Raw genomic sequence first — 13,716 nt, 5'->3', positions numbered from 1 at the left:
CCAAGGGGAGAGGGAAAATATGTAGCTTTGCATGGGACCATGTTGCAAATTGTTTAGTACCTCCATTATATACTAATATTAGTGCAAATGAGAGAACTTGAGACTTGCAGAACTGAGCCCATATCTGAAACACATGTCCTAATGATAAATGATCTACCTCTTTTGAAAACTCATTATGAAAGATTTCATTTCTTCCACATAAACATCATATCCTTTACCCTCTCCAAGCTATATATAGCGATTTTTCAAATCCAATTGGAAGTACGGGGTCATAACAAGAACACAGCAGTCCACAGTCACTGTGAATTACGTCCAGACCAATCCCCAAAAGGGGTAAGAAAAAGAGACAGTGAAGGCTAAAAGCAGCCTTGCAGAAAAAAACCCTCATCAGCTGCTTTTTAACATTCAGCTGTGCAGAATGATATTGCTGTGTCAGGAGATTTTATCAGCAACATCAAATATTTTTCTGCCATCATTTAAGACAAGGCTTTATCAAATTAATTAGCAAAGTCTCTGAGGGAAATTTATCTACATAATTTCATGCAGTTTATTGTGTTTTTTTCTTCATGTAGAAGATAAAGAAGGTGTGTCTCTAAGTGAGTTGGTGGATACATGGTACAAAAAGAGAAAGTCACTCACCTACAACCTGGATTATTTCAGCTAGTAAAACGCCATCAGTCACATCTTGCTGCAGATCCTTTATCAACCTCTTGTGGCCAGATTTTGCTAGGTAGTGATTAGCCCAGTCGGTATAAATCTATTAGGAGGAAGGTGAAGAAACGAAAAGAAATTGTTAGTAATAATATCAATGTTAAAAATCAGAGTTCTAATCTTTGCTTACATCAGCCTTGCAGACACTGAGAAAAGACGACTGCGCTTTAGCTGCTTGAAACAAGACAGCACTATTAAAATTCAAGGCATTGTGCAGATCAAGTATTCAGCTTACTATAGAATGGGTTTTCCTATTCAAAAATCTGACATCAAAGCTCATAGAAGACTATAGTAAACTTCTAAAAATGTTACAGCCTGAATGGATCATCAGACATCGAACCGAATGTTCTGCATCAGTAATATGTTTGTGGAATAGATTTCAATTTTTATCTAGGTATTTTTTGCATTTTCCCTTTGACATTCCTTTCTTATGTTTGCTACCGAGAAACTTTAAAGACGCTTTTCTGAGAATGGCTTCTGGCACATATTAGGCAGACAGTAATTTCATTTTGAGGAAACTCCATTGCAATATTACTTAAAAAGCCCTCAAAGGTCTTGACGTCTACCAGTTCCAGTAAGTTCTATTTTGTAGGTTCCAGTAGGTCTATTAAACTGATTTTAGCCTGTCACACAAACTTTAACTGTTGGGATTTACTTTAAAATGTATTATCTGGAAACAGAGCCAATAAAACAGCCAAGTCAAAATATCACTTTAATTTGCATTAGTAAGTGCTGCTGACTATGTGTTAGCACAAGATGTAATCCAAGACCACTAGACAACTTATAAAAGAATCTTTTCATGACAGGTTATCAAAAAGAAGAAAGAAAAAAAAGACAGTTCAGTGTTAGTGCAAAAAATATATGTATTTTTTTTACTGGAGCTATTTTGGTTATAAAATCTTTTCTTTTAATTGTAAACATGAACTCCTCAACCTATTCTCACGTATAAAATCTGTAAAACAATAATGTTAACAGCATTGAACAAATCATTCAAAATACCAAATGTACATCCTTATTTTGCCTCATTTATCCTCTACTTCCACCTTTAAATGAGTAGGATGTACATTTCCTATGCCAACAGTGTCAGAGACTTGAAAAGGAAAAAAGGTTGGAACACCTCATAAAAAAACAGCTCAATGAAACAAACACGGTGTTGTCAAAAAACTTCACACAAACCAGACATTGTGTTCCTTAGCTGCTTTAACAAGAAAACATTTTCCATAACAGGAAGACATTTTTAAAAGTCTAATAGCTTTAAAAAGCTAGGAGTGCCTTTACCTATTTTTCTGCCACACAATTCTGGCTTGCTTATTTATAAGGAGAAATGTATCAGGAAACTAGTTTGAAAGTCCCGAGCTTTACTCCCCAAGCGCAATGGTCCACACACGTACCTCCACTGCTACCGCAATTCAGCCCACAAACAACTTAGCACAGCACAATAACTGAGTTTCTTGCAATGGGAAGGCTCTGATGAATGTTACAGTTTCGCAGAAGGACTTTAAATCAGTGTAAAATCATGTTTTGATGCACCAGATCAAGCCCGAATCATTTCCATGATCTGGTTCATCACCCAATCATTGAGTCAGCCCAAGAGCTAAGACAAGGCAGGAACGGGCAGGAGCAGTGGGGCAAAAGGAGTCCCCTCCTGGTAGATCCTAAAGCTACAGCAGGACCTTGAGAGCCCATCAGGAGAAACCTTTAAATACTACATGAAAACATAAGTTTGGAATTGCAAAACTCCTATTTCACATTTGTTTCCGACTGCATTAACTCCTTCTGCACTCAGGACTGCTAGACTTCCTATTCACGCACTGTAAATAAACAGATCTGTATCAAAGAAAAGCCTAATTCCAGTAACAATTTCTCCTGCTAAAGGAGACAGCTTGAAACATCCCAAATACTGGCTGTCTGAGTCAAAGTCATTAATACAATAAAGAAACTTCCACTGTTCGCAAATTACTTTGTAACTGCAATTCCGTATGTTGAACTCAATTTCTACATTTGGTATCAGAATTGCAAGCTGAACTTTTATGCTTGTCATATAATATTTCATTAACTACCAATAATAAACATCACTACAAAGAAAATACCTGCTTAGGAGCTATTTAAAGGAATGGAATATTATTTCATTCAACTGATTGATTAATAAACCTTCTTGCAGGAAAATACAGATCTACTTAATACATCTTTGTCTCTCAGGATTTATAACACCATATCACATTGCAATATGCAAAATGCATGTGCAAATGAGATTTATTTTTTATTTGACTGGACTACATATCGGCAAGCTTTGTTGCATTCTTATAGGTGCAGTATTACCAAGGCCACTGCTCATTTTTAGTAACTTTTCATTGTCACTGCTCATTTTTATGGCATAAATTAAGGTAATTATGGAAACCTTCCAGGATGCTTTCAAAAACAGTTTGTTGCAAGTCTTTGTAGCATATTGCACAAATATGATTCCTAATGTTTCTTTTCCTTTTTCACACAAACAAGTAAAAAAATGTACAATGGTTGCTATTTCTAGACACATGAAAAATGAAGCACATAATGTTTTCAAATGCTCAAAAACAGGCAAATAATAGGAATAACAATAATAAAAGAATTAGGAAAACACTGCTGTGAAACTTTCCATTCATGTATGCCTACCTTGACACAACAATTTTTTCAGATATGTTCCCTTCTTGAATGTTCCTGGATATTTTCAGCAAACGGATTACAAAGTCACTTGTTTTAATATTCACAGGAAAATAACCTGTAGGGTCATCTAACTATAGAATACAAAACCTTGCAATATGAAGTATATGACCAATTACAATCAATCAGTGAAATGCACACAACAAATATGAAATAGAAGGGAGTGGACATAAGTAATACACATAAGAATTTGTTGCAAATTCTAAAAACTTGGACTGCATAAATGTGAAGAAAACCATATTTTTTCTATTATCTTTCTGGAAAGAAAACAGTCTAACTTTATGAGACAGCTGACGTGTAGTAAATTACACTTTCAACCCTAAGCGGCAGTCTCTGAATAGTGATGCAAAAGATGCACAACCTTTAAAGAAACAACACAGTGTAAACTTTCAGAAGTTCAGAGACCATTCCACTACATATGTTAGCACAGATTTTGAAAGCTTTTCAGTAATTTTACACAGTATAAAAATCACCAAAGGCAGCTTCATTATTTTAGCTGACAAAATCAAGCAAAAAACATTATTTGAGCATTATCACCATGGCAGGTGAGATCACTTGGTTTAACCAAGATCAATCAGTTTAATATTTAACCGGGGTCTAAGTTCTGGCTTTTGTTAGAGGCAGACTCAGCTGTTTAGTAGCTTTTTTTATCCCATAGTCTGTGATCTTAAGAATCCAATTATCTGGAAACAAATTAAAAACAAATGTGAAAGACATTTTTTCTTCTCTCCTTTTTTTCTCTCAGTCCATCAGGTTTGAATTAAGAGTTTTACAGGTAAACATTGATTCCATCAGGTTTGAATTAAGGGCATTACAGGTAAATATTGATTTTGGAAATATTCCGTGCATTATGAGTCATAGCTAAAACACTATTGCTTGAACTGAGCAAGGCTTTGAGAAGAAAAAAATTCTAAAGCTTTTAAAAAGTTTTCTATAAAGAAAAAGGACAGAAGACCAGTACATCTTCAAATAGTAAGACTACAGCATTTTGAAACTTGATGGGGATTTATTTTTCCTTTCTTTAACATTAAACTCGTGTGTTTCAACACGCTTCAGATGACAGAAAGAGGCCTCAGAGGAAGGGAAATCTTGATTTCCAGCGGGAGACTTTTGGGCCTTCCTGTCACTTCAAGCCTCAAGTAATATTTCCACCTGTACTAAGAGACCATGTCTATCACATCCTGGCTATACGTCAGAAAAAATTATGTCATATTTGAATATTGAAGCAGAAGAAAGGTGCCATTCACAGAATCGGTCGTCTCTTTGTAGTACCTCAGGTCCGCCATCCTCCGTGACAGCTCTGAGACCAGCGATGAAATCATGGCTGCAGTTCTGCACCTTGAGCACCATCATGTGCTGCCCCAGCTCGTACACGGGACCTCACAGTTTCATCCTGAGGTTACTGGCTACGTTTGTTTATTGATTTTATCCTAGTTTTAGTAAGTAAAATCATTTTTCAATACAGGTGAAGATCATCCTTTACATTACCATCATCATAGTGCAATGTCTGAAGTTAGACCTTATTCCTAGCCTCACTTGGAATTTCCTATCTTAAGGAAAGGATTTTATTGCTCCTCTTTTTTATTATTATTTTTTTTTTATTCCTTCAGAATATTGATTTGTACAGCAATGACAGAGTAAAGGCAGCAGCAAAGCAATCTTAAACGGACACACAAGTACCACAAAGCACTTGCAGAGGGCTGAGGGACAAACTGGCCAGTAAAAAGCAAATATCCTGGGGGTTCTGGCCACTTGCAAGTAATACGCACAGTCTTTTAAAGCTTGGAAGACTCAACCAAACAGCAAAGGGAGAAAAGGTAGTCTAAAGCTGGTATCGCAAACCAGTTTTCTGTTCTACAGATACCATTTTGGCGCCCAGAGGCTGATATCAGGGTGCTCAGATACACTGGCAGGTAAATTCTGCTTGATCTGCCAAACACATTAATCTGTAGGACTGCTCTTTCCTGTTAACCTAACTGATCAAAATCAGGAAATAGAAAGCCTATGAATAAAGTCATACAACCAGTGAATCCAAGGAGACACCACCTCAGAGATCATGATGGAGGCAAATTATATCCATGCAGCTGCAAATAGGTTTAGGTACTAGATGTTAACATCTACTCCAAGGTCTCCTTTAAATAGGATTTAGACCTAAATGAGAACACAAAAATTACCCAGTGTCTTCTGCCTTCACATTGGTATTTTAAAATGTGTTCATTATAAAAAGCAAAAGGTTCTCACAAAGGAATTTATCTCCTCTAAATAAGTTAAAAAAAAACAAAACAAAACAAAAAAAAAACTATGTGTGTGTGGACAACTTGCTTTTGATCGATTTTCACCAACGACTTCTAATGCCCAAATGCATGTTCAGTCCTTTCCTCCCTCTTGCTACCACGCCAGTTCCTAATACATCAGCCACTTGCTGCCTCTCACTGTTTTCTTCCGACAATCACCACGACGCAGGCTCTCGCGTGGTGGCTAACAGCTGGGCGCTATCTTTTTGACCGCATGTACCATAATTAGAACAGAGCAAGGCTTTCTTCATTACTGAACAGCGGGGTTAGTCACACCAAGGAATGCCGCAAGAGCAGGCGTTACAAGGCCATGCCTGTGTTACTGTTAACCAAACCAGGCTGCCCCGCTGAAGTTCCCTAAAAAAGATACTAAAAATAGATGCAATGTATCAAGAAGATCCCAATGGCAGTGCTTGCAGTTGTTACAGTGCTATATGGGTGGTGAACAAAAAACAACAGAAAAAAGCAGCCCATCTAAGCCTCGGGGAATATGCTGCATGGTGTCATGGGGTTTGCAACACGCACACAGAGTCATGAAATCGCTATTTCTGAGTGCTGATATTAACTGCAGTCTCATGCCAATCCTTGCTGCGCTCCAAGACAACGACCATGCCTTCGGATGCCACAAAGCAAAGCCCATAGCTAAGAGAGCTAAAGCCAATGGTTTGGCTGAAATACGAGTTCACCAGAAGCATTGCCAGCTTCAAGCGAGCACCCTGACCATGGACAGGTATTTTGAAGCTGCATAGAGTTTACGGCCCTGACAAAATTGTGGCTGATGTTCTGTTGAGTTATTGACAAAATGACAACCAAAAAGCACATGGCAGAAAACAAGAAAGTTTAATAGCATTTGTTACAGCCTTTTCATTGGATAGTCCTTACAATTTGTGGCCATTCTTTCCCCCAAGTTGTCCTAAATCCTGTAGGAAGTCTGTATCCACATATCTGTATCATGACACAAATGCCATTGAAAGGCCATCACTAGCTCTTCTAGAATGAGTAAAACTTTGCACATTCAAAGACTGCTTTTTTTTGTTTTGTTTTGTTCTGTTTTCTCAGCTCTGATAGATGGATAGATAGATAGCTCTATCTCCTCTCAGCTCCAGAGACGCATGAAGTGGAGACTGGTGCTTGAGGACTTGCTTGCTCCATCCACCCTGAGAGCCCCTCATCACCAATAGCTAGCAAAAGCGACCAAACAGTCAGAAACTTCAGATATGAGGAGATGGCTGGCCAGATACCAGGGGTGCATCCCTTCTGATATGCACATGAGAAGGTAAAATAAACTTCCTGAAAGAAATGCTTATGTCTGCAATCCTGTAGAAATATTTGGAACAACTTGATATGAGGGTATATAACTTAATGGTAGTAAAATATCATCATTTAACTTAAATGTTGTAACTTTCCAATTATCATCAGCTTTTGGGAGTGAAGCTGTAACAAACTGAGGTCTTAATTCCTGCTTCACTGAAGAGAGAGGCGCAATTCTGCCTCTTTTATTAAGTGGAACTAATCTAAGTGATTTATTTTACTCACATGCGGAAGTGCTTGTTGGGACAGCTTTAAATTCTTAATCATTTGGTGGGAGGTATTCCAATGAATATTACATCCTATTGGACACTTATATGTATTAACTACCCTTTGAAAGTTAAGCAGAGAAGTGGGTAATTTAAACAAACACCACTGGGGCTATTTATTTCTCTCTCTTTTAAAGCCTTACTCCCAACTGAGGAGAGCTATTCTCATGCATATGACCACTATTCAAAAGCAGTGGGCTGACTCACAGCACATATGGTCAAGCATGTGTGTAAAACCTAGCATGCTTGCAAGTCCTTCCAGTAATACAGCCTTAGACTGTCAACACTTCAGGCCATGCACTGCTTTATCTTTGAACTCGTGCACAGCAAAACTTTTGCAAATCCTAAACAAGTAACGTATTTTAACCTGCCTTACCTGCATGTTTTCTACTCTTTCCCTACTATTTTACTACACCCCAAATATAAAAGGAGAAAGCAGACATTTCCTTTTCTACCACGATGAGCGAGTTTCTGAACCCCATTACTGAGCAAAACTGCCTATACAGAAGTTTACACGTTTCATCACAAAGCAACACGCTCCCGAGGAGCAGCCGAGCTAGAACGCGAAGCCGAAGCGAGGTGGCCGATTGTGCTGCTAACGGCAGAGCCCCGCTCTCAATGCTCCCATTATACACGCGTCCCATACACAAATCCCTTTCAAGCTGAAACCACACACTAAGCCAAGCAGGTGGCCGCTCGCTTATTCCCCCTTTCCAAACATTTCCAATCATGAATGGAAACGAGATTGCATTAACACCTGCAAGAATTCCTTTGCATAACCAAGAGCGAAACAGATTTAGATTACTGAGCTGGTGAGCAAAGCCCTTTCCAAATCATATTTGGCGGCAGTGAAGAAACCGATCTGATCTCGTGCCAATGAAATCTAATTGACCTTAAACAGTAAGAAAAACAAATTTACTATTTTTTCAGTATTTTCTAGCAAGTCATCCACAGTGCGCATCAAATTATTTTCACAGTTTTCATACATGAAATAAACCCATTTACATCTACTATTATACACAAACAGCAACAGAAAAGGGCTTATCTGAAAAGGTGATAAACTTGTACTCCAAAGAGAAATCACAGAAAATCTTAAGAAGCTGCAAGCTGCATAAGGGAAAAATCACTTCTGAGGCTGAAGTTAGATTACTGCTCAACAGCACCGCTACCATCATTAAGGAGGCAAGATCTGCTTACTGTTTTATAATGATCACAGGAAAATTTACTTCTCCCACGAGCAGGGACCCGAAAGTTCATACTACTTATTGGCATATTTAACATGAACGTATATTGCTAGAGTCCAGCTTGCTCTTCCTTCTCGAGGGGTCTACCGTTAAATGGCGATATATACACTGGCATGTGAAGCCCAGACGGTTAATTTTAGCTGAAATCACGCATGCACTGTGGTCAGATTTCTTACGCAGTAACATTTCCCTGGGTTGGCAACTCCCCCTTCTCCTGCAGCTCTTCCTTTACACCCCCACTGCTTCCTTCTGTTACTAGTTTCTCCAACTCAGTTTGAAATAAATTTCAAACAGGATCAGTGTATTTTTATACGCGCTGGACATCTCTAATAACAAAGCTATTTGCAGCAAGCCTAAGTTTGGCTGCTCTTTTGCATTACATGCTGTATGTATTGAGATGATTATTAAAAAATACTATATGGAGTTACTGCACAATCCAAAGAGGCTTTCTGCTCACCGTAGAGACAAACCCCTCAGTGTAAATGCTCTCATTGTTTATGGGGAGTTGCACTCCGACTGGAAATCCAAAATGTTGCATGCCATCTCTATGTTTGTAACAGACCAAACAAAAATGCAGATGTATCATTTTCTGAACTTTGGAGCATTCACAATATGGATCAAAGTTTTAGAAGCTGTATCTATTGCAAACATAGGCTAAAAAAATATAAGGCTGGATTAGACCTAAAGTGGGTATCTGCAAAACCTGCCTGTCTTCCTGAGAATGAGCTGGTGGGGAGCAAGGACTGACCTCTGGCAGGATCCCCAAAATGCCGCAAACTGCCCCAAATGCCATGGTCAGCCCATGTTACTCGTATTCTTTTAAGAAGTGGAGAATTGTCCTTTGTAAACTGCTTTGCTTTAGTTTTATATTAAAAAAACATAATGTTGCAAATGTTGACAAGGTGAGAAGCAATGACAGCTTCACCTCCCCTCTTGCCAAGGTGAGGGATAGACATCTGACAGTTTTAACTGTTTATTTTTCGAAAAGAACACTTCTGCCAGAATAAAATCTATACGGGTCTTTTAACTGCTTCATGAAAAGTAAATAACTTTGTAGCCACCCTGTCTCCAAATCAGCTCCCTCTTCCAGGAAAGCCCACTCACTGCCAGCAGAGGTTTTTGTTTGGTTTTAGGAGGTGGGGGAAGAACAGTCCTTTCATGCAGTTTGAAGAGAACATAATGTACTGTAACGATCAAAGAAATGAAGTAGCTGCTTTACTTGCATAGCAGGCAGTAATTCCACTATTTCAAAGACAGGGACCAGGTTTTATGCAAGAATGGCAAAGGTTAACCATGTTCCCCCAAAAAGCTCCTCCAGTGAAGAAGGAAGAGAGATCTAACTTTAGGAAGCTGCCATCTTAAATACAGATTTCTGCTTTATGGATCCAATGCTGTATGTATCCAAAGCCACTCAACAGGAGCAGGATTCAAACTCAATGTAATTTGGTATGCTTGCTCTACAAGAGTAAATAATCTTCTAAACTTTTCTAATTATGACAGGCTTCGGTTTTTCAATGTGGAAGAAGTGCAAAATAATAGAGACTGTTCCAAACAGCTGCAATTATTACATTCGTGTTTTTTTACCTGTGCTCACAACTCCTTATGACTTCTGTGCCACCTCCTCTAGGCAGGCAGCCACAGCCACAAGCAAGTTCAAAAAAGACAAACCGAATGTAATTTCTGAAGGTTAATGGAAGCAGACTGTCCCAAAGGAAGACCTCTTACCCTGCCCAAATTCACACACAAGAGTAGTCAGCATCTGAACTGAGGTGAAATCCAGGTGCCTCGCATAGGAAGAGCTGTGAGAGCCCATTACTGCGCAACTGGCCTCTGGGAGAAACAGAGTAAGGAACCTACTCCAAGACACAGTAAAAGTCAAGAGGGCCAGAAACTAAATCTGACTTGCAACGTAGCATCTTAGGCATATATCCATTCTTCATTTGATTACCTTCTAAAAAAAAAATGAGGGGTAGTCTACTAAAACAGTGTTGAAAGTTACGAAACAACAACAAATGAAAAAACATTAAATTTGTCTCAAAGGCACTTTACTCCAAACCACTTCAACTACCATGATGTGTGAATATGCAGACTGACTGATCCAAACAGCTAGGACATAAACATTACAAAAGCTTTTCTTAATAACCAACAACAGCTATTTGCTGCAGGGAATAGATTTTTACAGATTTTGGCCTTTCTCTTGCTCTAGACACCCAACTCTAAGCCTTTTTTGGCCAAGAAGGACAAGATAGCATTCTGCTCGGTGCCTCCCAAGACAGACAAAGTTGTGACTTTACAGCTGGGGCTGGCCAGGCTCTGTTTGTACCCACGTGCTGAAGTCACCAGCAAGCTGTCTTGCATTCCCATCAACAGGATGTCTAATTCCACTCAGAAAACAATGAATCACCTGCACTGCCTTTCTCATTCTACAAAATGTAATTTAACTCAGTGTCCAAGCTTTCCTGTATGAGAGGCAAGCAGAAGGTTGTAAAATGTGGTGCTCTCTAAAACTTGGAAGGACATAAAGCTACATGCTACCAAGAAGTGGATGAAAAATCAGTGCAGTTGGCTGAGTTTGGACCCTGTGAGAAGAGCAGGGTGGCTGATGGTATCACTGTTTTAAAAATAAAACTTTCTCCTTTCACTTTCCTGTCTGTATGGCTACGGATTCACTCTTACATTTTTACCTCAAACAAGAGAGAGAAAAACAGAATAGTGTTAAATTCCTGTCAGATGGTTGCAGCAGGGGAAAGGAAAGAGCAAAGTTGTCTGAAGGGGGGGGGGGGGGAAGAAAAGAAAAGAGCACACACCAGCATAAGGCGATTCTCCAGCTTTTACTCCAGCAGTACCGCTTGCTGACACAGTGCAACAACAGCATTCATTCTCTCCCTCTCAATAGGGGGGAAGAGCAAGCAAAGTCACAAGTATGAAAATGGGAAACATCCCTAATACAAATATAAATTAAGTGTTAAAAAAACTAGATCAGATTTTAAACTCTCTTTCAGTAATTAAAGCTTTCAAAATTTATAATGATCAAAGCTGAAATCTGTATGTTTCTAGATCCACACGTATTTCACCATGTTGAATTATACCAAAGCCCCATTTTTCTTCATTCCTTCCCCTTTCCCCAAACCCCTCAAAGTTATGAAGGCCAGTAACCTATTAATTGCTGTAACTGCCAAGCAAGATGAGTGCAAAATCTGGGAGGGAGGGAAAGCAGAGAGAGAAAATAGGATTCAGACTTGAGGGAAGCACTTAACCACATGCTTACTTCAAGCATGTACTCAAGTCTCAATTACTTTGATAAAATTTAGCAGACATTTAGCTCTCCTGAACAGGAATGCTAAACTGAAATTGATTAGAAAATCAGAAATTAAAACCAATGTTTCTAAAGAATATTAATGATAATAGGAAAAATGAGAAGAGATCAATCATCCTTCTAAAAAGCGTTTTTATGTTCTACTAATGCTTCTATTTCTCGTGCTCATCTAATGTTTCTGCTCTTGGGCACTGTCAGAAAAGGGACAGTTGGCTAGACAAATCTGAGGTGTGACCTAGTTTTGAAAGCCCTATTTTTATTTTAAGCTGCATTTTTAAGATAGTGAAAAATACTTTGTGACAGCAGAGCATTAATTTGCATGGCAAAGACTGGCTCCCAAAGATGCACAAAAAGACAAAGAATCTCAGAAGGGTTCAGCATCCCAATTAGAGCCAGATTAGCGCAAAAGCTCATCTCCTGTTTAACCATCGCAGTCAATAGCCAAATTTTAAGGATACTACAGACACTTCAAAAAAATTAAACTAATGGTGGATTTCCAGCACTTTTCAAGGAAGAAGAGGGCGAGACAAATATACACACACTCCACACAGATAACTGACCCTAACTGTTTTGCTAATGAAGTCTTCTAGAAACAAAATTCTCCTATTTGAAAATACTAACAACCATTTATCCATAGGTGGCAGCATTTCTGTTTTATGTCATTTACTATATTGCTACACGTACTAGACATGAGGCTACACAAGAAACTTCTGCATCTAGGGATAGGCAGGGTTTTGCCATATTTGACATTAAAGAATAAGGTGGTCTTCATAAATTGTTCCTGCTAAGTGGTTACCAGATCATACAAGTTTTTTTTTCAAAATTAAAAAATAAAGTGCTGAATTAATTTCCACAAACATAATAATCCTAATCTAATCATCTTGCAGCTGGCCATCTGTTTCACAAATGTAAATTTAACTGAATCTTCTACTGACTGATAACTTTCTAAATTAAATTGTCTATTATGACCCTCCTTTCAGCTTAGTTCCTTCTTCCTTTCAATACAGGCTTTGGAAGTGTTTTCTATATAATGATCTATATGTCAATTACAGAGTTAGAGTACAATTGGCAAGTGTTAAAACTGCACATTTGGCACTAGATAAAAATAAAATGTGCAGAGAAGTGCTGTGCCTGTATCTATGGTAGAGACAGTGTGAAAATGGAAAAAAGAAGTTCTAAGGCCCAGAGGTTATAGTGAGAACTGATTATTTCTTTTCCACCATGGTCTGCATCACAAAAACAGAGATCTGCTCAGTGATGCCAGATGTATTTGTATATTCATGAAGAGTTTAAGAAATTCCACTACTAACAGGGTATAGCTAACCTCTGAAAGTATTTAGAGTTTAAGGCTATGTAAAAGGATGAGTATTTTATACCCCTAAGTGGCATTTACAGACACACTGGCCAAGACCTCAGTTGTTATAAATTCACAGTCTTTAAGATGAAGAACGATCCTCTGCATCATATGAGAGAAAAATTTTGCTTCTTCATTCCACGCTTACGTATCGCAAAGGGAAGAAGGTCGGGGGAGGCTTCCTTTCATCAAAGACAGCCAGCACTGCGTGCTGCTGGAGGCAGCACGATGGGCTCAGTAGACCATTGGCCTAATCTGCTATGGCAAACCCTATGCTCCTAATTAGAAAGGTTCACTAAAGCGACACCAGCCCATACATTCATTCATCTAGCAATTAAAATCACTGCTGTAGGGTTTTACTAAAATATCTGAAAAAGAACTATTAACATAGCCTTCTACAAAAGAAAAAAAAGTAGTAAAGTGAAATTTATAGCAGGCCAGTGATTAATAATTAAAGACAACATATTAGGGCTGATCAAGAAATGAAAAGTACCAGTGCAATCTCCACAAGCATGTAAGGTTC

General features: G+C 38.5%; 1 protein-coding gene across 4 annotated transcripts in view; it reads right to left on the bottom strand.

Moving 5' to 3' along the window:
• NAV2 (neuron navigator 2) overlaps positions 1-13,716 on the bottom strand; it is a 248,909-nt gene that overhangs the window by 178,056 nt on the left and 57,137 nt on the right. For all 4 annotated transcript variants that reach the window (XM_062575958.1, XM_062575960.1, XM_062575959.1 and 1 more), the window contains exon 2: positions 640-757. In XM_062575958.1, the coding sequence (XP_062431942.1) occupies positions 640-757 (118 nt within the window). The remainder of the gene's footprint in view (positions 1-639; positions 758-13,716) is intronic.

Source organism: Rhea pennata, chromosome 5 (assembly GCF_028389875.1).
Source record: "Rhea pennata isolate bPtePen1 chromosome 5, bPtePen1.pri, whole genome shotgun sequence".
Lineage (NCBI taxonomy): Eukaryota > Metazoa > Chordata > Aves > Rheiformes > Rheidae > Rhea > Rhea pennata.
Note: the sequence above shows the minus strand (reverse complement) of the source record. Positions and strands in the feature narration are given on the sequence as shown.